Genomic DNA, 24,284 nt, shown 5'->3' with positions numbered 1-24,284 from the left:
GACTTAGCAGCCAAAGGTTTTCATAAATTGTTTTTATCACAGAACTGAATGTTGGAAAACACCAAAATCATGTCAACAAAAGGCAATCAACCTTGAGTTGGCCTTCAGTAGGCAAATAGCTTATACAGATACAATGTTAATCATCTAGGAATAAAAAGCTTTTATTTTGACTGTAACTGTTAAATGCTGTCTTCACTAACAATACCAACAACTAATTGATTTATCTTGCTTTAATAAAAGGTGAGACAATAAAACAGCCACATAATAAAAATTAAAATTGTTTATTAAAATAACAAGATAGTAGTCTTTTAAATATCACAGAATTAAAATCACATTTCTTCCTTGACTGTTCAATCCACTGTTTCCACAGCTGCAAAATAAAACATTGTATAAAATCAAATAGTATAATTAGAACATGGACATAGATCCCCTCACTTGTAGATTTGTAAGCGCAAATGTACCAATGCAAACCTATTGATAGCTTGTTTTCTTTACAACAATATGACATTTGTTTCTGTATGCTGAGTGTGCAAAACTGTTATTTTGGCAATTTTTTCTTTGTAAAGGGGCATAACACATAAACATTGAAAATGACTTCGTTCAAATTCGAACTTGATCTGTGTTTTAAAGTTGTTATAAGCATTATGTATAAGATTTGGATTTGGCAAATTCTGGTTAGAGTGTGGAAACTGCAAATTCATATTTTTTTTTCATTAATAAAGTGACATAACCAAAAAACTGTGAAAGTCCATATGGTAGTTACTCCCTCATAAAAGGTGACTGTTGATGGTTTTTGGTTCATCTTTTAATGTTTCTTTTGGTTAAATAATTATTAACTATATCTTTGGTTCTTTTTAAACAGTAGTGATGTATAATAACCCAGAAAATTGCATTAAAAAAATACTGTAGATTTGTTTTATACCCCAGTCCCACTAGGCCACGATCGCACTACGATCTGTGAAAATAATTCAAATTTTAATGATCAAAGTACGATCGTGTAGATCACAGTAAGGTCGTATCACGGTCGTGGTGAGGTCTTCAAGATCGTGATGAGCGTGGCAAACTTTGAACATGTTCAAAACAATGGTGGTGCGGTCGTGGCGAAATCAGGTCGTAGTAGAAGCGTAGTGAGAGCGCACTAAGATGGTAGTAAGATCGCAAAGGTCGCTGTACCATCGTAGTGAGAGCGTAGCGAAAGCGTGATTCTATTGGGAGAAACTGCGCTACGATCTCATTGCGACGTTATTACGACCTCACTACGACCATCACGTTCTCACCGCGACCAAACTACGCTTCCACTATGACTATACCACGCTGTTCACGACCATAGTACGATTCTAGCACGCCTTTGCCGTCCTTATCACGCTCCTCTTACGACCTGACTACGTTCATACTACAACCATTATTCTCATTGTCATTTTCCCATAAAATATATTAATTCTCTTCAGGTTTTGTTTGTCTGTATGTAATTGGAACTTCTTGTCTGTTTTCTCTAACGGCTCAACCATGCTTCTTGTTTTCATATAGATTAGACCGTTGGTTTTCCCGTTTGAATGGTTGTACACTAGTAATTTTGGGGGCCTTTTATATCTTGCTGTTCGGTGTAAGCCAAGGCTCCGTGTTGAAGGCCGTATCTTGGCTTATAATTGTTACTTTTAAAAATTGTTACTTGGATTGAGAGTTGTCTCATTGGCACTCATACCACATCTTCCTATATCTATTGACACATCTGTTTCATATCTGCTATCGTTCACTAAAATATCGTCATTTCAGCTTTATGGACCAGCAATAGGTTGTAACTTAGGTCGGATTGGTCGGTCCGACATCTCTACTTGATCAAGATTCGTTACTATCAGAGCTCCATTTGCCTCTACATCAACCCTAACACCACGCCCACGTATTCTAGTAGATTTTGGTGGCATGACTGTATTTTTTTTTGAGAAATCTATGTATTAATCAGAAATAAAACTGAAGGAATGATACTGTATTAATATGGAACACGATGTTGACGTTATTGCTGAGAGCGTAGTAAGATCGCGGTTTGACCGTAACTGTAATCGTGGTAAGAACGTGCTATAATCGCAGTAGAAGCGTGGTAAGATCGTGTTGCAATCGGATAACTCGTGGTATGGTCGTAGTGAGAACGTGATGAGAGTAGAAAGATCTTGATAAGCGTAGTAAGGTCGCTGAATAAGCACGGTGAGAACGTGTTAATATTGTAACGGGATCGTTGTAGAAGCGTAAAGAAGACGTAGTAGCATCGTGAAAGCAACGAAAATTTACATTTTCATGCCGCTCATACCGCGACCTCACCACAATCTGAATTTAATTTAGATCGCGGTAAGCGTGGTGCGATCGTGGTCTAGTGGGACTGGGGCTTTATAGGGATAAATATTGAATTAAATCTTGAAACAAAATAACTTACAAGTTCCTCAGATTCCAAACCCATTATAAAATACAGGTTTTAGTTCAACTTACTTTTAGGAATGTTGACTTTATTAGACACAAGAATATCAGCTTGGATGTGGTTCATATGCATATACAATGCTTCAGGATTAGACTGCAAATTAAACAATAAGATAAATTCAATCAAATTGAATTAGAATTGTAAACATCAATTATCAATTTCAATTTCAGAAAAATAAATAGGTGACCCAGCAATATATACTCTTAAACTATCTGCTTTAAGTAATTTGTAGCTCAAATTAAGCATGTCCCTATGGCTGAAATAACTAATCAGATTTTTTCACAAATGAAAAGAAGCTCCACTTTATGGAGCCTGTAACACAGTAACAGTTGTTCAAAATTAAAGTCCAATAACTCTTTAATTGGACAACCAAACATGTATATAGAAAATAATTTTGTCTCTATATAACACCTATGTTGTTCTAAAATGATCTGAACATTTTGATAAACCAAACAAGTTTTTTCATGACAAGTTTGTAAAACAAAAATGTGTTTACACATGATAAAAGCTCAAAGCTGTTTCATGTTTGTTTTTACCTTTTCAACTTCAGAGTTGCAGCTTTGACTTCTTTTATTTTATTTGTATTTTTTTTATAACTATAAATCAAAACAAAAGTTTATAAATTTTTTCAAAGCTTTATTAAGATAAGACTTAATATTGTCATCATTTTTTGCTTTCTTCATTTTCAAGATATTCCTTTAAATAACAAATCAAACATAAGATAGGTGTATTTATGTCAATTGTTAATATTTATGCAAACAACTTCCAGATTACATGAAGATTAACAAAAATAGTATCACTCATTATTTAGTACATTGTATTATGCAAAGCAATGTTTACACTTAGTTTAAAAAGGCTGTTCATGACAATGATATTATCACCCATGGTTTAAAGGAAAGTGTGTCTCGCTTGATATTTTAAATAACTAAGACAAGGTTAAAAGTACTAAATGTTTATTTCTGGATAATTAGCATAGCAAAGTGACTTATTTTTCAATTACATACAGTAATTTATTGAAATTTCTCTTATTAGATTAAATAACTTAAAACAGGTTTGAAGTAGTAAATGTTAATTCTAGACAACTCATACCTTGATGTATAGTGAATTGTTTTTCAATAACATGTTCCTACTTTAATGAAATTTTTCATGTTCAAGCTACTTACAAATAACGTAGAGAACAAGAAACCTGAAAAGATACTTACCATAAATAAATCATACAAGTTGTCTCCCATGGCTTCATGTACATGCTCGTCAACAATTGGGAATGTTCGGCAGAAATACTGAAGTAAATATACAGATTTATCTATTACAAAAAGAAGGCACAGACCTAAAAATATCAACATAAAAACAATGTTTACAACAGGCTATCTATTTGTACTTCCTTCTTTAGATTAACAAAATACAAATATTACTACAAATCATTTTAGATTTTAGGGATTTATTTTTATCACCCATTTAAAATGTTCATTGGAATTAGAAGACAATATATTATCCATAAGCACTCTGAAATTATTATTTTTAAATGACATTTTCAAATACTCAATTTTGCAAAACCTTCCCATTTCCAATTATGCTGAAAATTCAAATAAAGATTTCTCGCAGTTGCCCAAAAAGATTTTTCAAAAGACTTGACAATTTTGATAATTTTAAGAATAAAACATGAGTGGACACGCTGAAATGTCCCCATGCTGTACTTATCAAGATTGAGGTTATGTTGAAAGTACTTCTAAGATAAAGACCATTAAATTCAAGGTTGACCAAAGATCCAAAAAAATAAGGTCAAGATCAGATTGATAAAGTTGTATAATCGTACAGTCATATTGGACTTCCATCAGCTGTATTGGCCCTCCACTACACCTAGAGCAAATACAGCTAACCTCAACCAAATATAATTTTGAGGGTAGTAAGGGTTATTTTCGTGCAATGTTTTCTGGCTTTTAATTTCACCTGTTTTCGTGATTTGATGTTTTATTTCTCGTTTCTCATGTTTCCCCTTATTTATATTCTGTGTTTCATGTCGGTAATCATAATTTCCCATGATTGTTCCACATTCGATTAAAAAGTAAACCAGGACAAATTCAAATTATTAATAAACTGGTTCCCATGATATTAATTTCTCTCATCATTAATAGCCTATAAAAACTTATATAACAGTTACTGTATCAATAACTTTATAACTTGAAGTTACTGCAACTAGCGGATGCTTAAAGGTCACTGCATGGTCTTTACATCATTACAAAAGCTTTGCCATATAATGAAATAGTTATTGCATCAATATTGATGAACTATTTAACAAAAGAATATGAAATGGCTCTTGTTAGATCAAGCTAATGAAAATGCTGGAATTTTAAGAACGGTTTAATTTCCACTCATTTTGTGGTTAAAGTAGGATATATTATATGCTAAATCACTGTCTTCCAAGCAAAAGAATATTAATCTTGTGTATTCAGTTCTGTTATAAGACAAATTACCTCTAATGAAATACTGGCTTGCCTTTGACTGTCAGCATAGTCCATATTACCCATGGTATATAAAAGGTTGTGTGTTACTCTCAACTGAAATACATAAAACATATCCCATTTTACCAATAGTATTTTTTATAAAATAGGTGGTGTGTTACTCAACTTCACTTAAAAAAAAAGAACAAAAATATTTCCCAAGTTTACAAATGAAATGTAATAAATACCTGTAGTTTTTCATCAAAGTACTCTTTATATATGGATACAGATTTTTTTGTACATGTGAATTGTTTGCCAGTTTAACCAAATAGTGTATCAAAATATGTTACAAAATATGTTACAATATTTTGAGAAAAGCTGATGAATCATACAAATGGCTGTTATCATGAGATTTACATTTGGCCACGAGCATCACTGAAGAGACATGTATTGTCGAAATGCGCATCTGGTGCAGGAAAATTGGTACCGTTAATGTTATTACATAGATTGCTTTGATTTTGAGTGTGTTTACTTTTTGTTGAAGTCATTGAACTTAACATTTACCTTCTTTATGTGGCCAAGAAACTGGAATTTTCTTTAAAGTCCAGACTTGAAGTTAATTTTTAAACACAGAATTATGCTGAAATTAAAGTTCATTACAAAGAGAAATGTACACCTTTTAAAAAAACAACAAATTTAAATATTAAGTAATTACCTGTATAAGCTTTTCTGCAATTTCATTTGACTCTCTAGCAAGAATTCTGAAATGAACATTGGAAAGGTTAGTGGAAATGAGACCATTAACCAATTTCAGAGAACTCATGGTATTTGAAAAATAAAATAAAGTTTCACAATCAATCTTGTTTTTGTTTATCATTATAAATAATGATTTGAAAAATCACTTGAAAAGTTATAAAGATATACATTAATTTTTTATGTTGAAACAACAAAAAAACCAAGATGAAATTAGAGTAATTTTTTTTATAAAACTTTCGATCTCATGGAGAAATGATCATCTCATCATTTGACACATGTAAAAGTAAACTTCTTTTTTGTTAGTCATCCAATTATCTCCCCTTTTGAAAAATGCCTTTTCTTTGATCATGATACCATGTGTCTATTATTCAACTATCTTTTTCACTATAATAAATAATATAACAATTGTTTTATCATGATAATGATCTTTAAAATTTTATTCTCTTCAAATTTAAACAATAAAATCTAACATTATGATGGTATTTAAGAATTACATTATCAAATAAAATGATTACCCTATTGTTTTAGCTGCAGCGGCTTGTTGTACAAATACAGGAAGTGGTGCGTTTATTCTGGGAACATCAGGATCTGAAATTATATTATTTTATTACACATACCGGTACTGATAATTTTGTAAGGTTTCATTTGTATAGGAAAATTTTGAATTTTATGTTCTGTTTATGTTGTGCAAAATTCAACAAGTAAAACAAATGCTCTTGAATACATGTAGTATAACTTGACATGTTTTTCTTTCTGAATTTCAAAATTATGTCATTACATGGGAGATAACTCTAAATCTCTGTATATGGTATAAATATCAATACTGAACTTAATCTCTGAAATGGTAAATAATTGTTTTGCACAAACACTAAATTGCACATGATATAGGTTAAAGGTATATATTTTAACAATACAAAATAATAAGATTCAAGCTCATAGGAAAATAACTTCATCTGGAATTCATCCATTTTACCAATTTGAGACTGTGCATGGGACATAACTCTGTAACAGTGTTTGTGGCAAGATTAAAGCAATGTTAAAAAGTTATAAAGTCATAATTCAGAGCAGCTTGAAAATAAAAGTGACCTTGAAACACATTGCTTTGATTAAGGAAAAATGTTTTTTGTTCTAAAAAAAATATATGAAAGCTTAAAAAGAATTTTCTATTCCTACAACTATTTCTCATTATAGATTGCTATGGTTATGATGAATATGAGACTCAAACATGGCATGTTGTAAAAGTATATACCATCTAATATTTCTGGTTTCCTTATTAAGTCTTCTTTTGCTGGTCTGAGCAGTAATACAAGTCCTTTCAACAGGGAATCAGAAACTTCATAATCCATCAATTCCTTTATCAATTCAATGGCTGTAAAAATGGAAATGGAAAAATAATATGACATCATTTATTTCAACCATTTAAACTAATATGATGGTGACTGTTTTCTTAAAACATAATAAATTTTCTGATAAAACTTAGACCAAACAAGAGTGCACACACTGAAATGTCTCGCCTTCTTTACTAATCATTGATATTATGTTAATAGTACTAAATATAAAGCTTTATTACGACTGTCACATAAACCCAACATTAAACAAGAAAACTAAACATTGATCAATGAACCATGAACATGACGTCAAGGTTAGATGAACCATGCCAGGCAGACATGTACAGCTAACAATTCTTTCATACAACAAATATAGTTGACCTATTGCTTATAAATTAAGAAAAACAGACCAAAAACACAAAAACTTAACACTTAGCAATGAACCGTGAAAATGAGGTCAAGGTCAAATAAAACCTGTGCGACTGACATATAGATCATTTAAATTTTCCATAAACCAAATATGATCGACCTATTGCATATAGTATTAGAAAAATAGACCAAAACTCAAAAACTTAACTTTGACCACTGAACCATGAAAATCAGGTCAAGGTCAGATGACACCTGTCAGCTAGACATTTTCACCTTTCAATCATTCCATACACCAAATATAGTAAATCTATTGCATATATAGTATAAGAAAAAAAGACCAAAACACAAAAACTTAACTATAACCACTGAACCATGAAAATGAGGTCAAGGTTAGATGACACCTGACAGTTGGATATGTACATCTTACAGTCCTTCCTTACACCGAATATATTAGACGTATTGCTTATAGTATCTGAGATATGGACTTGACCACCAAAACTTAACCTTGTTCACTGATCCATGAAATAAGGTCGAGGTCAAGTGAAAACAGTCTGACGGGCATGAGGACCTTGCAAGGTACGCACATACCACATATAGTTATCCAATTACTTGTAATAAGAGAGAATTAAACATTACAAAAAATTTATACTTTTTTTTCAAGTATACACTGAACCATGAAAATTAGGTCAAGGAAATTGGACATGTGACTGACGGAAAGTTTGTAACATGAGGCATCTATATACAAAGTATGAAGCATCCAGGTCTTCCACCTTCTAAAATATAAAGCTTTTAAAAAGTTAACTAAAGCTGCCGCCGCCGGATCACTATCCCTATGTCGAGCTTTCTGCAACAAAAGTTGCAGGCTCGACAATAAAAAACAGTAAACTTTAGTTTTTACATGTATTCATTGCTCTTCCTTGTGTCTACCACCCATATAGATATTTTTAACAAAAGACGATGTGAGATAGAGTTTCACTTTATAAGTATCAAGGTTGCAAATATTACCTTCATACTGTACCTCCAGGTGTAAAGTTTTTAATAAATTAAGTAACGGCTCAACTATACTGGGATTTGCTGACTTCACAATTGGCTAAAACAGAAATAAGTTTCAAATTATGTAATTGAATACCTTCAGCTATTATCAGAGAAAATTCAAACAAGATATACTTATCTTTGAAATGTGAGTTATTTTAGTAAAAAGCAACAAATATCATGACTATGAATAAATTAATTAATTAGTTCATTTTTGCTGAATAGAAAATGAACCTACATATATCAAATTATCTGTCTCAATACGTTTTACTGAGTTTAAATTGCATGACGTCGACATAGACTAAGAATTCTAAATACCTGACTCACAATATTTCTATATAAAAGTGTATAAAAATAAAAAGATGTTGTATGATTACCAAGGAGATACAACTAGACCAAAGCACACAGAAAATCTGCAGCCCTGTCTATGTACAACCTTCAACAACGAGGAAAATTCTTTAAAATGATTTTTTTCACAAATGGTCTAATGAGTAATCATAGAGATGCTTAGATGTAGTATACTGTATATGAAATTATTATCATGAAATTATCTAATTGTATTACCTGTACAACTCTTAGAGATTGTGCTGCCATCTGTTGTGCTTTGGGAGAAGTACATGGAAGAAGTGCTATCAGTCCCTTGTAAACTTGTACTTCAAATTTAAAGTTGCCTTGTGCTAACATAAGAAGCAGGTTCCTACAAGCATCCTGTGTTTCCTCAGACTTGGCTTTAGCTAAACATTCAGCTACTGCTCTTATTCCTACAATCAAAGATTTTGCAGTCTCAAAACTACATGTACATGTAGTTTATGTAGTTTAATCCCACTTCATCATGTCATGCTGTCCCAAGTTATGATTCCTTGTAATTTCCATTGTTTTTATGTTTTGTTCATTTATACATTTAGATTTGGTTTCAGATCTTCTATGAATAGAATTTAATAAGAACCTGTCCAGAGAAAATCTGTCATTTTTTTACCTTTGGAAAAAATGTAGACATTTGCAAAACTTATGCTGGTTGACCTACATGAATACTGGTACATGTTATTTCTCTGTCCTCTTTCACTATTGATTGTAGATTCAGAAAAATGTGTTTAGGTTCTATCATGGTATACATGTATAATGCATTTATTCCAATAATACCCCTTATTACACATTGTTTTGTTTTCTATTTCATCTCAATGCAGTTAATTATTTCTATTATTTCTAATAAGTGCAATCTATTTTTTGTCTAAACAATATATCAATGGACGACAGCAGTGAGCACTATAGTAATTTATGCTGAAAACTAGATATAAAACTAAGAAGATGGGGTTTGCCAAAGAGACTAAATGAACTAAAGGTTAGTGACTATACATGTTGGTCACTTAATGACCTTCAATAGTGGACAAAACCCATACTGCATATATAGCATGCTATAAGAGGGTCCAACAATTTCCATTAAATTCCAGTGTGGTTAAACTTAAAGTGTTACATAAATAAACTCTAAAAACTAGGGATAGTAACATGTCTATGTCTTTATTTGTGTAGTTACATATTAGAAATTTTATTGTATTAACCTTGAAATCATTTTTTGTTTTTGTTTACAAAAAACCTGTAACAGCTTTTTTGCAATTAATTTATATTATCTTTATATTTAATTCTTCCAACAAATTCATTTACCGTAGCTTTCACAGATAAGTTCCTTATACTTTCTTCCAGCATTAGCTACACACTGTAAACATTTCAATGATTCCAACTTGTCATCTTCTTTTGCTTGCTTCAGTCCTATAATTTCTAGTAAAGTTAGTACACCACCAACTTCTATGAATTCTGCCATAAATTTATGTCTACAAATAAAAAAAATTAAGAATCTTGGAAATGAATTATCATTTTGCTTAATAAGGCCATAACAAAGAATAGGTTTGTTTGCCCAAACGCTACCCACCCAGAAAAAAGCTGCCTACTCAAATTCTTTTATTGTCCTGATTTGAAGAAGATTTTTTTAATCAGATAGGCATGAAGACTAATAAACACCTGATACTTCAATTTCTCTTTTTGAAAAAAGAAAAAGAAAATGCCTACCTACCTACCCACTGTCTCAACCTTTGGGTAGGGTTTGGGCAAACCAAAATATTTTTAATTGTGGCCTAATAATACCTAACCAATATAATTTAAATGGATTTATGAAAATAAAGTCTTATAAAATGTACCTATACATCTGTTCTTTCATTTAATTTTATTGTATTTACTTTCATATATATAGATACACATACATGTACAGTTCTCTAGAATCTCTTCCAATACAATGTAGTATTGCAGTCATTTTACAACTCATATTTTCAATGGTAATGTAACATTAAATATTCTTTTGATGTTATGCATAATAATATTTTTTTATTAAACTGTAAATGATCTTTATCAAAATATTTTTTGTTTGTTAAATCAATAGGCATTTGAATACTTTTAAAGTACAAAATATGTAATTTATTTAATCAATATAAACTATCTATAGTAATTGATTTCATCAAAACAAATAATCAGCTATAAATAATCCATATACATGTAAATTGGTATGATACTATCCAACAAAAAATAATAAATCTACAGTATGATTAATTTACTGTAAATATCTTTTAACAAATGAATAAACTTATACTGACCCACTTGATGCGGATAAGAATATTGAAATAGCTCTGAGCTGCTCATTCAGACTGGTTCCAATCATGTATCTGTCTGAATTAAGGATTAATAACAACTAAAAAGTAAGTAATGCCAAAAACACACAATTACAAATATAACAGTGCCTAGTATGATTCATAACTTGAAAAGTTTTCAGTCTTTCATGAACCTCCTTCATGTTCAGAGGTAGAAGGATTAATTGATAATATTGGCACTTTACACAGAAGAAGCTGTAATTAACAGTCTTAGAGTCAAGGTTGTCCGGGACTTGTCCCTGTTGTAAGTGTGGACCTCCTTAAACATATGCTGAAAGTATAGAATGTTGAGTCTGAATTCTTTCTATTGCCAACAACTATTTTTTGAATGATCAATGTGTATATATATGTGAATTCTAGTTATATTGTCTACCTATTTTAATTTGTATTTTTCACAAACTTAAAGGGGCACTAGCTACGAGATATATGATAAAACTAATATATTTTTTTTTGGCTCAATAAGTAATGAAGTACAAATAGTGAAATAATAATTCCTTTTTAGTAGCCAATAATTAGGTTCAATTTTGTCAAAATAAGCAAAAAACAATTTGTCCTTGAGACTGAAGGTTCAAATGTATGATGTCTGTGATGGCCAGTAATGGCGGACAAATAGCCAGAAGGTACATTTTATATTGTCTTATTTGAAGTCAAACTGCAGAAATATGTAACATCAAGTCTGGTAATAAACTGTTTTTGAGGTCGTTGCATTTCTGTCAAAAACTAAATTGGATAAGTGAACATCTTTCATGCAATTAGGTTTATCCTGCATAAGGACGATCATGAAGACTTAAATAATGCAGGTGCATATATACAGGCAATCCCCTCTATCTGGTAAATGACATAATAAAGCAGGTGCACATAATAGACAAACTTTTCCAGCATTCCAGTGAAGGACATGTCTATTTTGTTATTGTGGTTAGTCATTTACATCAAGGTAAATAAATAGACCTAGGAATAGGCCACTTTATAGTTATTACCTTATTGTGATCCAGGATTTGTATAGTAAGACTACTATACAAATCCTTGTTGAGATCAAACAGAGGTCTCAGATAATTATTGTTATCGTTATTTTTGGAAAATATTTAATGAGATTCATCAAAATCAGTTAATTTTTTTATCATCTAAAATAAAGTGTTCATTTTATCGTCATTCACCCAAAAATTAGAGCTAACAACATTAGCCAAGAATTAATACTGTTATTCGTCGTAAAGATATCCCCCATAAATTTACCACCACATCACATCGCCCTGCATCATATATATATTCAGACAGTATTTGTGAATGGGCACCAATCTGTATCTGTATGCATCTAACTTCTGCCAATTAAGGCACAACTCCACTTATTGGGAGTAGTATTTATCCTCCACCAAGAATATATATACACACGGATATCTAATATACTGTATATAAAAAAAAAAAAATTTTTAAAAATATATATATATACATGGGAAGCAGGACAAATCGTCCCACTGGCAAAACGCCCACACCAAATCGCCCCACTTTTTCACCAACCCGCCCCACTTTAAAAAAAATCGCCCCAATCTGGTTTACCAACTCGCCCCACTTTTTAAAAAATCGCCTCACTTGTGAAAAGGGTTAAATTCCGTTAACTTTGCCCCTGTCAACTCGCCCCACTTATTGAAATTCTACTTCAATATATAATTTTCAGTTCTACCAACTAGCCCCACTTAAATGAAAACTAATCTACACAGAATACAGAAAAAAAAAAGAAATTTATTAAACCAATACCTTTTAAATCAAATGAGGTTTGAAATTCTTAAAATATAAACATGATAATTGCAAATACATTTTCGTATCATTATTGGAGAATAACTTTATACTTGTAAGCTTAGTTATTTGTATAACAATTGAAAAGAAACCTGTTAATTGTATCATAATCATACAATTTTAGATTTTAATTAACATTAATTTGATTTGATAGCCCTTCACTAAGGTTTTCATAGGTATTGAAGTGGGACAGGGACATAGACATACAACGGGATTGCATCTTTTTCATAAGTGGGGCAAGTTGGCACTAATAAATTCATTGTGGTTTATCAGTCTATTTGTCATGAGTGGGGCGAGTTGGCAGAGCTTATTTCAGCAAAATTTTAACCCTTTTCATAAGTTGGGCATGTTATCCAACCTATTTGCAATGTGATTTTACACTTTTTTATTAGTGGGGCGAGTTGGTAAACAAGATTGGGGCGATTTTTTAGAAAGTGGGGCGATTTTGTGAAAAAGTGGGGCGATTAGGGGTGGGGCGATTTGCCAGTGGGGAGATTTGTCATGGATTCATATACATGTATATATAACTTTTCTAAAGTCCTCCACCAATAAAAAGGAAAATTTATATACAACACACTGTATCCACTAGATTAATGTCTCTTTAGTAGGATATAATTATTTACACTTTAACTTTAAGCAGGGCTAGAACATATGATATACACCTTATCACTAATCCCGGCCGCTAGAACTTTTGACGCATACAACAATCACTTTTCCATTGTGGCGTCAGATATTTTGTTTTATGACGTCAAATTTTTACAGGAACCTGTGTGATATCCAGTAATGGCGGACAAATAGCAATAAGGTGTATTACAAGGTATATAATTATTATAAGATCTAAAAGTATAAAAAACATGGGATTGTGGGTGGTACCAAGATGCGAACATTCTACACCAATGAAAAAGGATACGTCAATCTAAGCCAAGCAGTAAGTCTTGTTAAAAATAAACTAGCAGCCTGTGCAAACTCTTGTTCCAATTCAGGTCCTGTTTTATTTTGGTTCTGTCTAACAAAGTCAATCAAAATCTTTGCTCTGACAACTTTACTTCCTTTATCCCATTCCTGTAGAAGATTTGTGACCTTTGAAATGGCCGACTGTTGCTTTGAAGACCCCATTATAAAATGTGTCTATATTATTTGCATTAAGAACACTAAATGATGTCAAACACGACCAAATTCAAACTATAGACTCATTCAAAAATAAGTTGTTTACATGTTGCTACATCGCCATTTTTCATAAGGACTCGATTATATAAAATCAATTTTCATTGGGTCAATTTAAAGTCATAAGCCAATGAAAATTAAGAATGTAAAAATACTTTTTCGTCAAGATCAAAATGGAGGAGGACGATTTTGAGTACGATATTACTTTTCCAACATCAAGAAATGGAAATCTTGATGACGCTGCAGGACCTGTGGATGATTTCGATGATTTCGATGATCTCAGATTTGACGAAGAATCGAAAGAACCTGAAACAGTCGTGTATTTACTGGGTTGGGCAGGTTGCAAAGACAAATACCTGGCAAAATACAGTACATTTTATGAAAAAAAAGGGTGAGATTTCTGGAAAAAAACCAGTGTCAGGGACAGATTACGTGATTTCAATTAGAAAACAATGTGATAAATTTTTGAAGGCAATATAATTTGTTAGGTGGCCTTTTCAGGGGCGTAGCTAGTCCCAAATAATTATGACGTCTGGCAAGGCTATTTTAATTTTTTTCTGGGACGCCTTCCTACAACGTCATAACGCCGAAGCCATTTTTTACATCTGGAGTTTGAGAGCTAATTTTGGGGTGAACTTTGAAACCTTATTTTGACTTGAAATTTTCATTGCATGTTAGAAATTTTTACGTTATTACAAAGTCCTTTTTTTGTGCTTATTGATGTAAAATATTTCCAGAAATATCCAAAAGAAATGATAAAATAAGATACGATTCCATTTGAAGTGGGAAAATATTTATTTTGATTCAACGAGATTTCCCACAACCACCAAAAAACTTCCGGTGAATATAAAATATTAAAATCGGTAAAATTTAATGGACTGGAATTTCCGGAACGTTTGATTTACATTATGATATCGTAGGAAGGCGTCCCAGAAAAAAATTAAAATAGCCTCGCCAGACGTCATAATTATTTGGACTAGGGCGTAGCTAGAAATTATACACCTCATCAGTATTTGGATTTCTGTCCCGGCTGACCTGAGAACCTGTCCTGATTGAACAATTAATGTCATACAACAATAACTTTGCCATTGTGGCATCAGATATTTTGTATTATGACGTCATGTTTAACGAGATCAGCCAACTCCACCTTTCCAGATTTCATAATAAAAATAAAAGTAACTAGTGCTTCTTACTTTTAATTTTATTTTTCCCACTGACTGTTTCAAAATCCTCAGAACAAAATAAAATCTGTTGTCTACGATACTCGCTTTCAGTCACTCTCGTGATCGGTAATATTTAATTTTCACCAAGTTGATGAAACAGCAATTTTCATTTAAAATTAAGTAAAGAAATTCAAGGCATGAATGATATATTTTCTTCAAATTTTTTTTTAAAGCTGGTGGCATGTTTTTCATACTTCATTTCTAACTTTTGACAAAATCGGTTATAACTTCATCAGAACTTGATGAAATTAGCCTGAAGTAAACTACGATTCAAAGTCCAGATTTCATCGGAATCAGACCAGCTATGATCGAAATCCAGAATTTTGCGATAATGACTACAGACGCATAAATAGCACTGCTGACAGACAAAAAATTATGCATTCCACACGCATTCCAAGGTTGGGCGGTAAATACCACCCCCGGTAATTACCATTGGTATATACCGGTTTTTACTGCCCTGGACAATACTCCCCAAGTGGTCAATACTGGCAAATACTGGTCAATTGAATTTTTCATAGTTGTTTTTACTTTTAATTGAAGTAAAAACTTGATGAAAAGTCAAATATATTTAAACTTTAATCTTTATGCATGTGTCAGCTTATATAAATTAATGAATATGTTATTTTATATTCATTTATAACACATATTCCTACTGATTTTTGTCATTATGAATTATGATATTGCATACTTTAAATATATAAACATGATAAAAAATTACATATTATTTCAAAATTAATATATTTTATTCAAAATGTATGATTTTTACAGGTAATTTAAATCAAAGGTAAATAAAACTACAGGTAAATGAAGTTACATGTGTCTTTTTTCCTGTCACCTGGCATTACTAGGTGTGAAAGTTTAATTACTTAAACAACAGCCCCCAATAAATGTTGACAAAACATGGTTGAAAATAATGAAAGTGATATTTGAAGACTCCTTTAAACAATAAAATATTTCCTGTCTATTCAACTGTGAGGGGAAAAAACCTTCTTCATGCTGGGAATGGAAAGTTTTTTGCAGGGACAAAACAGTTTTTATCTTACACTATAGCTTTATGTACTCATTAATCAATGTAGAACACTGTACATGCATGTTTATTTAAGAATTTTCATGTAATAGTAGAAAAAGAAATGAAGGCTTTAAAAATAATTTGAACACTTTCTATATTTAATTATTATTTGTTAGTAATTGACCAGGTAGAGAGTGTTTTTTAAAGTAATGACCACTCAAAATTTCAATCGACCAGTATTTGCCGGTACTTCCCGGTATTTACCACTGGCATGGTCAATACTAGTATTGACCACTTTTTTGCCAACCTTGAGTCGCATTCACATACTTTTGGTTAGATCTTCTTGATTAATGTATATATTTCCATGTATATGTATATATATGCATTATTTCAATTTATAAGTTAAAGTTGCTCAACTCTGTGACTATTACACCAGAGACATATATATACACATGTATATATATCTCTGCATACACTAAGAGGTTCCTGACTGGGTGACAAGGTATATGGTATACATAAATAGTGAATATGCAGTGAGGTTGATATATTTGCCTATTGCCATTGACCTATATTAGAGGAAATACAGAATCCAAACATAGTGTTTATGTTTATATTAATAGAAGGGTTAATATACTGGTCTGTTCTCAAAAAAAAACAAAGGTCACTTATAATAATGGTTTCAATTTTAATGTCCACTTGACCAATTTTTCCCTTTTTTTTTTTGTCCCCTCGACCCTAATTTTTATACGCCTGTCAAAATTTTGACGGGATGTATTATGGTATACAAATGTCCAGCGTCTGTCTGTCCGTCCGGCGTAAACATGTCACACCGTAACTTGAGAACGACTTATCCAAATTTCATGAAACTTAATGTAGTTGTTTCTTATGATGGTCAAATGATCTGTATACTTTTTGGTGAGAATAAGATTAAGTCTTTTTAAGTTACGGCAATTTGTAACTAAAACAGGGGGGGGGGGTTTTCACATGTCGCACTGTATCTCAAAAACAATTTATGATTATTGCTTAAAACTGTACACACTTCTTTGTATACATGTATTAATCTAATGATCTGTATACTTTTTGGTGATGATGCAAAAAAATTTTTTGAGTTAGTGAGTATTTTGTAAAAAAAGGGGGAGGTTTTTTCATTTACAATACACGTCGCGTCATATCTCAAAACCAATTTATGATTATTGTAAAAAGGGGGAGGGTTTTTTAACATGTGTCGCCATATCTCAAAAACAGTTTATGATTATTGCTTAAAACTTTACACACTTCTTTGTTATATTAATCTAAAGATCTGTCAGTCTGTATACTTTTTGGTTTTGATTCAAAGTTTTATTTAGGTGATATTTAGTTTTTTGTAAAAGAAAAAGAGGGGGGGGTTTCACATGTCCTGCTGTATCTCAAAAACAATATATGATTATTGCATAAAACTTCCACACAAGACAGCGGACGTATCATGCACTCATGGTGCAGCTGTTTATTTACAAATTTTCTCGTTAAACAGATAAAATAAAAAGTCTGGCCTAATTACATGTCAGGCGTTTTGTTGTATTTCCTACATGAGGAAGCAGCTACTGCACAAAGAAGCGATTTTCTGATGACTCCAGTTCATTATCATGTGGTCTATGAATGTAATATATAAGGAACCTTTCCAATACTTTTTTTGGGCGTGTTTGCAGTCTGGTTGGCTCTGGTAGTCTGTCAACCACATAGCCTTGTCATATTTTCAACAATATCAAAGTGTTCAGTTAAATCTAAAGCTGATTGGTACGTCTGTTTCCAAACAAAACTCATCGCTTCGTTCAGCTTGTAACAACTCAATAACACTTCTACATTCTTTTGTAGCCTCTAACATAAAATATTCAATGTCTTGCAGGTATTTTGACAGATACACTTCTCTCTAAATGTGCTAAGAAACTACAAAAGCAATAACACATTCAAATCTTATATGGATGCAAGGTACTGTCCGGCTTTGTCATCTCCAATAAAACTTTCAATTTGAAACCAAATGCCTACAAATGAATATTCAGTGTGTTTCCTTTAAAAATTGAATTCATAAATTCTTTATTTTGCATGCCAAATTGATGTGCACACAACTGCATGTTGACGTATATGGAGCTACCCGCCTGCTGCAAAATGTTTTGCTTTCATTTCAATCCAACCCCAAGTAAATCCTTCCCAGGTTGATTCGTCCTAAGTCGATCCGCCCCCAATATAAAAATCATTATAAGGAATAAAAATAAAGATGTATTTGAATTCAGTATCCTGTTAATGAATTTGTGTTGCGGTCGTATATTGGTATCACGTTGTCGTCGTCTGCATTGTCCGAAGACAGTTGGTTTACAGACAATAACTTAAGCATAAGCAGACAGAAATCCATGAAATTTAAACACATCAGCAAAGTGTATTGTACAAAAGAAAAAAAGGAGGGGGGGCAATTTGCAACAGCATAGTGTATTGCGCAAAAGCAAAATATTTAATATAAATTTTTTTATAAATAGCATATAAATTCAAATCATATAACTAATTCTAAGTTCTTTGACTACAGTTATTCTGTGTCAGAAACTTATTGTGTGTCAAATATTTAATTAAAATCCAAATTCAGACCTGTATCAAGTGCGAATATTGTGTCCATTTTGCCCTAACTGTTCAGGTCTGGACCTCTGCAGTCGTATCCAGATGTAAAGTTAAGTTTTGACACCAACATGGTCTACTGAACATAGAAAATGATAGTGTGAGTGTTGCATCCGTGTTCTATTGACAATTTCTTGTTTTTATAACTAATTTGATATGTCAGGAATTACCATTAATTGGTGGATTATACCTCAATTCAAGATGGTTTGGTGACTACTCAGTCAAGTGATGCTATCAGACATGTATGATTCTGACACTTCATGCTGCAATTTGTTAGAAAAACCTTAAAACTAATACTTTTCCTGCTTATAATTTCCAACTTTTCATCTGTTAAATCTTCTTTTTGTTATGTTCATATGTAGTCTGTTTCTGTCCATTTGGACTAACAAATCTTAAAGTGGTAACTGATGTTGACCTAAATATCCAATTGGTCAATTGAGGTACAATTCACATTTTTCAAAAAGCAACACAGGAATTTGAAGTCAGAAGCAATTAGATGTCCCAAATGAGTACTCATCAAATCTTAGATAGCAAAAGGGTCTTGCAAAAAGATGCATGAATTAAAATTTTTATGAACCTGCCATTATTTAATAACTTCTGCTTCGTTTTCCAGGAAATAGGTAATAGGTACATGTACTAACAAGACAACTTTATCTACATCTAACATAGTATTTGCTTTATTTGAAATTCCAACATCTTTGGTTTATATTTGATGTATTTTGTCCTCGCTACATGGCTACTGACGCTATGATTACTTGACATCAAAGTTTTACTTTATCATGTATTGCTGATTTAGTTTTATAGTACTGTAGACTGCCACACTTCATTGGAGTGATTTCCCTTAAATGAGGATTTGTTTACCCTCTTTTGTGTTCTGAGCAAAAACTACAGAGAAGATAGTGAAAATCTAAACAGACATAAAAATTACTTCAGCAATTCAAGTTTAACATAATGGAGATTTTTTATCATGGATTCTATTCTTCATGTTCTTGTTTACAATGAGAGTGTCTTTTGTTGAATATGTATACGTACATGTAGGTGAGCAACACAGGTTCTTTAGAACCTCTAGTTTTATTTATTAAACTGAAAAATAAAACCTATTTTTTATTTGCAGATGCATCACTATCAGGTACACAGCACCAACAGACATAACTTATTTCAACCCTGTAGAACTACGTAATATAGCTGTCAAATTATTGGATCTTGTACCAGATTACAACTTAGAAGAAAGCCCAGTGTTTTTCCATGTGTTCAGCAATAATGGCTGCTTTGTTTACTCCCAGATATCTGATATCCTTTGTTCCGGTGAATACGAAAGATTCAACAATTTGCAAATAAGGGGATGTGTATTAGATAGTGCACCAGGAAAAAGAAGAATTACAAGAGCTGCCTATGCTTTTGCTTTGGCAAGTGGGAAAACAGGACTCTTTCTACATACTACTTACATATATATATTAGTATATCTCTTCCTTACTGCTATTAAAACAATGATATGTTCCACATACTATGGAAAGAATTATGCCGGGACTCCTCATACTCTCTATGGAAGGATGAAAGATGACAAATCTAGATGGCCACAACTTTTCCTCTATTCTAAGGTTGATAAAGTCATACCTTATACTGATTCTGAAGAAGTTATGAAGTACAGATCAGAAGTGTTGAAAGTTTCAGTAGAGTCACAGTGTTGGGACGATTCAAATCATTGTCAACACTTAGTGAAATACAGAGAGAGCTATATTGCCAATTGTTACAGTTTTATAGACAAATATAGATGATAGATTAACCTGTTCTTAACATGCTAGATTTGCCTACATAAGAGTTATTCATGCATTTATTTTTTATTTTAATTTAGTTTATATCTGTCACACATTTGCAATTGTTCATCATTTTTAAAAAGATAAACTGCTACATGTACATAAATGTACCACCCATAGTTTAATTTGAAGCTTACTATTTGAGGATTTTCTCTTAAAAATGATATTTGATTTTTTTTCTCTGTATTATTGATTTGTTGTTTTACATTATACATATTCATGATATTAGACTTGTTTATAATTCAAAGCTAAATGCAAACCATAGATGATAGCTCTGCTTATTTTATAATCTGCAACAATCGTTTCTGATACCCAATACAAGAAAAGTTGGTTTCTAGCTTAATCCAAAACAATTTTTTTAAATCAAGTTTAAAAATATGTTATGCAGATCTTGTTTATTATACATGTAGCAGTTTCATATCATTTGATTATACAATGTATTATTTAATAAACATAATAAAAAAAAAATATAATGTACAAATGTAGGTGCTAAAATATTTACAGTAGAAATACATAATGTACTTCTCATATTGAGCATATTTTATACAGTACCATTTAAACAACATTGTATATTATGCTAATCATATTTTATAAAGAAGATATTGAAACAGCATTGATTATGGAACCATTTACCAATCCATTGTAACAAACTACAGATTGTACAAGTAAGCACTGATAATATATCTTCCCTTAGATTTGATGATGATAAAAAAGTGACAGTACACATATTTAGGAGATGTAAGCTCCAGTGTACATGTAGGTTACTCACTAAGTAAGATGGTTCCATGAATTGAAACGAGTCAAAATTTCCAAAATAGATAATTCCAAATTCAAGCTACTTTGTTATCTTAAACTCTCCATTTTGTTTTGACCAGAAGATCTAAATGGTAATTTTAAGTGAACTACAAAAAATGTAAATCTTTAAACAAATGTTAACTTTGTTCATATTACAGTTTTTCAGAACTTTGGACTCACCATGGACAAACTTTGAACTCACTATGGACAAAAAGGATGAGTTTTTTCAAAATTGGGATCATTTGAATTGTTTTAACCTTCTCTCTTATGTGTCTATCCAGTATTTTATTTTTCAATCATAGTATTATATTTTCTAGTGTGTTGACAGCATTTCAGTTTTTTATGTTACTTGTAGTGCTTTGATTTATTTTTGCATTTTCATATAAATTGTTTTGAGACTCGTGAGTTTTTTTCAAAGTATTTATGTTTACTGTTAGTTTGTTATTGTTTTAATTACAGGGCTGATAGCCATTTTTACTTTATTTATATATATATGTGCATATTAATTACACATTTTGTCATTTACTGTTTATTCTAACATGACGTGCTTCTTTCGCTTTATGAATAAACCCATGCTCTAAATCCAATAATTTTTTTTATGCACATGCGTACATATTGACTACAGCAAAATAATGAATTTTATCAAATTAGCATGGATTTAATATATTTCATAAACTTAAAACTCTTCCAAGTTCTTAAATGATGCACATGTTGTTACTAATTCATTTATTATGACTGTAATGTGTTGCATTCCGAAATTGACATATTTGACCTAGATACGACAACCGTTCATGCCTGCTGTTCCAAAACTCCTCCCTCTGAAAAATCACAGTATTAGCTGTTTGCTTTTTTACAAACAAAAAAGGGAAGTTCACGGAAGAGCCTATACAATCGCTTTACCCTTATACACATCGGACATAAAAATGACCTTAATTGTCTTAATTAGAATCAAAATAATTGATGCAAGCTATACTTTATTGGTTGTTTTAACATGGTAGGCATTACATTCATGTTATTTAGCCCTCACTATCGCTCTGGCAAAAATAATCACGAATATAATAATGCCTACCCATGTTAAAACAACCAATAAAGTATAGCTTGCATCAATTATTTCTTAAGAATTTTATGCTTTATATTTCAATTTGTTTCAGAATCACTTTAGCTTTAATTTGGTAGATTAAATCTGCATTTATAATTATATGAAATTTTAACTTGATATTCATACAATATAATTATATAAAATAAAGTCACATTAGTTTGAATATTCCACTTTCTACTCCAGTTAGAAGCACCTTATTATTGTTGTAGCTGATAGATTCATTAGCACATTTGTAAATTGCCAACACTTCTATCGCAATGTACAATTTATTTTCTTTCTCCACAAACATAAAGTAACTCTCCACAATAGTTTCAGAACCCTTATTAATTTGATAAGCTTATCCAGCATCATGGGAAAATATTTCTGCTGCATTTCCATTGGCTATTTGTTAGGCATGTGAAAAATTAGTGAGATGATTGAGTGATGTTTATTATTTTTTTTATTTTTTTTTTTATTTCCGTGCATTCTGATTTGTAAATTAAACTTTCTCGTATACAAGTTCTATCATGATTTGGTGTATTAAATATTAATGTTTTCCAGCAGAATAGGTAATATTTTATTCCTTCCAGGTTTGTTAGATTTTTATTCCATCACAATTTTTCCATTCACACTTGCACTGTGCCATATTAAATTTCTGAAACACACAGAAAAGCTGACAAATTACCATCTGAGGGAAGTCAATGTTTCAATAGCAGTACATTTCTGAAGATTTAAATAATAATTATTAACATGTGTTTGATAGTTATATTCACCATTCCAAGTATATAAAACGGTTAAACCTAATAATTTTTTTGGTGAAAATTGAAAGAATTGAAATGGTCAGTGGCGGATCCAGAAATTTGCATAAGTGGGGGCCCACTGACTGCCTAAGAGGGGCTCTCTCTGGTCATGCTTCAGTGATTCCCTATATAATCAACCTAATTTTCCCCCAGAAAAGGGTGGGAGGCCTCCCCTCCCCCACACACACACACTCTGAATCCACCTCTGATGGTGTATGGTACAGTAACCCTCGTGTATGTATTTTTATCTCCATATACATGTATTAATTTATGCTAGAAGATGCAACAAGTAATATAAGGATATAAGGACACCTTTCTGGACTTTACACTTACAGATATGAAAAGTGAATAACTTATGTCATTTAATGATTGTCCTTCAAATAATTGAGTTTTTCCTGTTTTTGAAATAGGAAACTCCTATTTTCTTCATATATCAATATTTTAAGAAATCTCTCTATGACAAAAACTTTTTTCCCTCTATATTAATTTAATCTTCAAAAGATACCAGGTTCATATTGAACACCTTATAATAATAGTTATAGTATCATATTTTGTTTCTAAAGAAAATATAACTTTCTATACATCATGTACATTAATCTGTCTCGAGGGCAATCGCATACAAAAGAAAAAAATATTTGTAGTTAATTTCAATGTACATATACATTAAAAATGCACAATAATGTACATAGACAATAACTGTTTAGTGTCTTTAAATATCAGCTGTATTTGTACGAGGCTAGGAAACAAGGTGTATGCGAGCTTTTAGCGAGCTACTACACCTGTTTCGAGCCGAGTACAAATACAGCTGATATTTAAAGACACTAAACAGTTATTGTCTTTATCCTGCAATTAATTCTGTATATTGTTTGTGTTTTGAAAGACACAAAAAC

The 24,284-nt window shown here is 31.5% G+C and overlaps 2 protein-coding genes across 2 annotated transcripts; one reads left to right on the top strand and one right to left on the bottom strand.

Moving 5' to 3' along the window:
- Positions 1 to 215: 215 nt before the first annotated feature.
- LOC143072667 (armadillo-like helical domain containing protein 1) lies at positions 216 to 14,121 on the bottom strand. Its single transcript, XM_076247721.1, has 12 exons — positions 13,782 to 14,121; positions 11,030 to 11,098; positions 10,050 to 10,216; positions 8,955 to 9,151; positions 8,364 to 8,448; positions 6,911 to 7,030; positions 6,177 to 6,249; positions 5,621 to 5,666; positions 4,939 to 5,022; positions 3,670 to 3,747; positions 2,479 to 2,560; positions 216 to 370 (listed from the first exon to the last, which is right to left on the bottom strand). The coding sequence occupies exons 1-12, from the start codon at positions 13,985 to 13,987 to the stop codon at positions 351 to 353; spliced, it is 1,227 nt and encodes a 408-aa protein (XP_076103836.1). The 5' UTR covers positions 13,988 to 14,121; the 3' UTR covers positions 216 to 350.
- Positions 14,122 to 14,201: 80 nt separating this feature from the next.
- Positions 14,202 to 20,803, top strand: LOC143072672 (transmembrane protein 53-like). Its single transcript, XM_076247733.1, has 2 exons — positions 14,202 to 14,426; positions 20,022 to 20,803. The coding sequence occupies exons 1-2, from the start codon at positions 14,209 to 14,211 to the stop codon at positions 20,680 to 20,682; spliced, it is 879 nt and encodes a 292-aa protein (XP_076103848.1). The 5' UTR covers positions 14,202 to 14,208; the 3' UTR covers positions 20,683 to 20,803.
- Positions 20,804 to 24,284: the final 3,481 nt, after the last annotated feature.

Source organism: Mytilus galloprovincialis, chromosome 1, assembly GCF_965363235.1.
Source record: "Mytilus galloprovincialis chromosome 1, xbMytGall1.hap1.1, whole genome shotgun sequence".
NCBI lineage: Eukaryota > Metazoa > Mollusca > Bivalvia > Mytilida > Mytilidae > Mytilus > Mytilus galloprovincialis.
The sequence above is the reverse complement of the archived record's forward strand: the minus strand, read 5'-3'. Positions and strand labels throughout refer to the sequence as shown.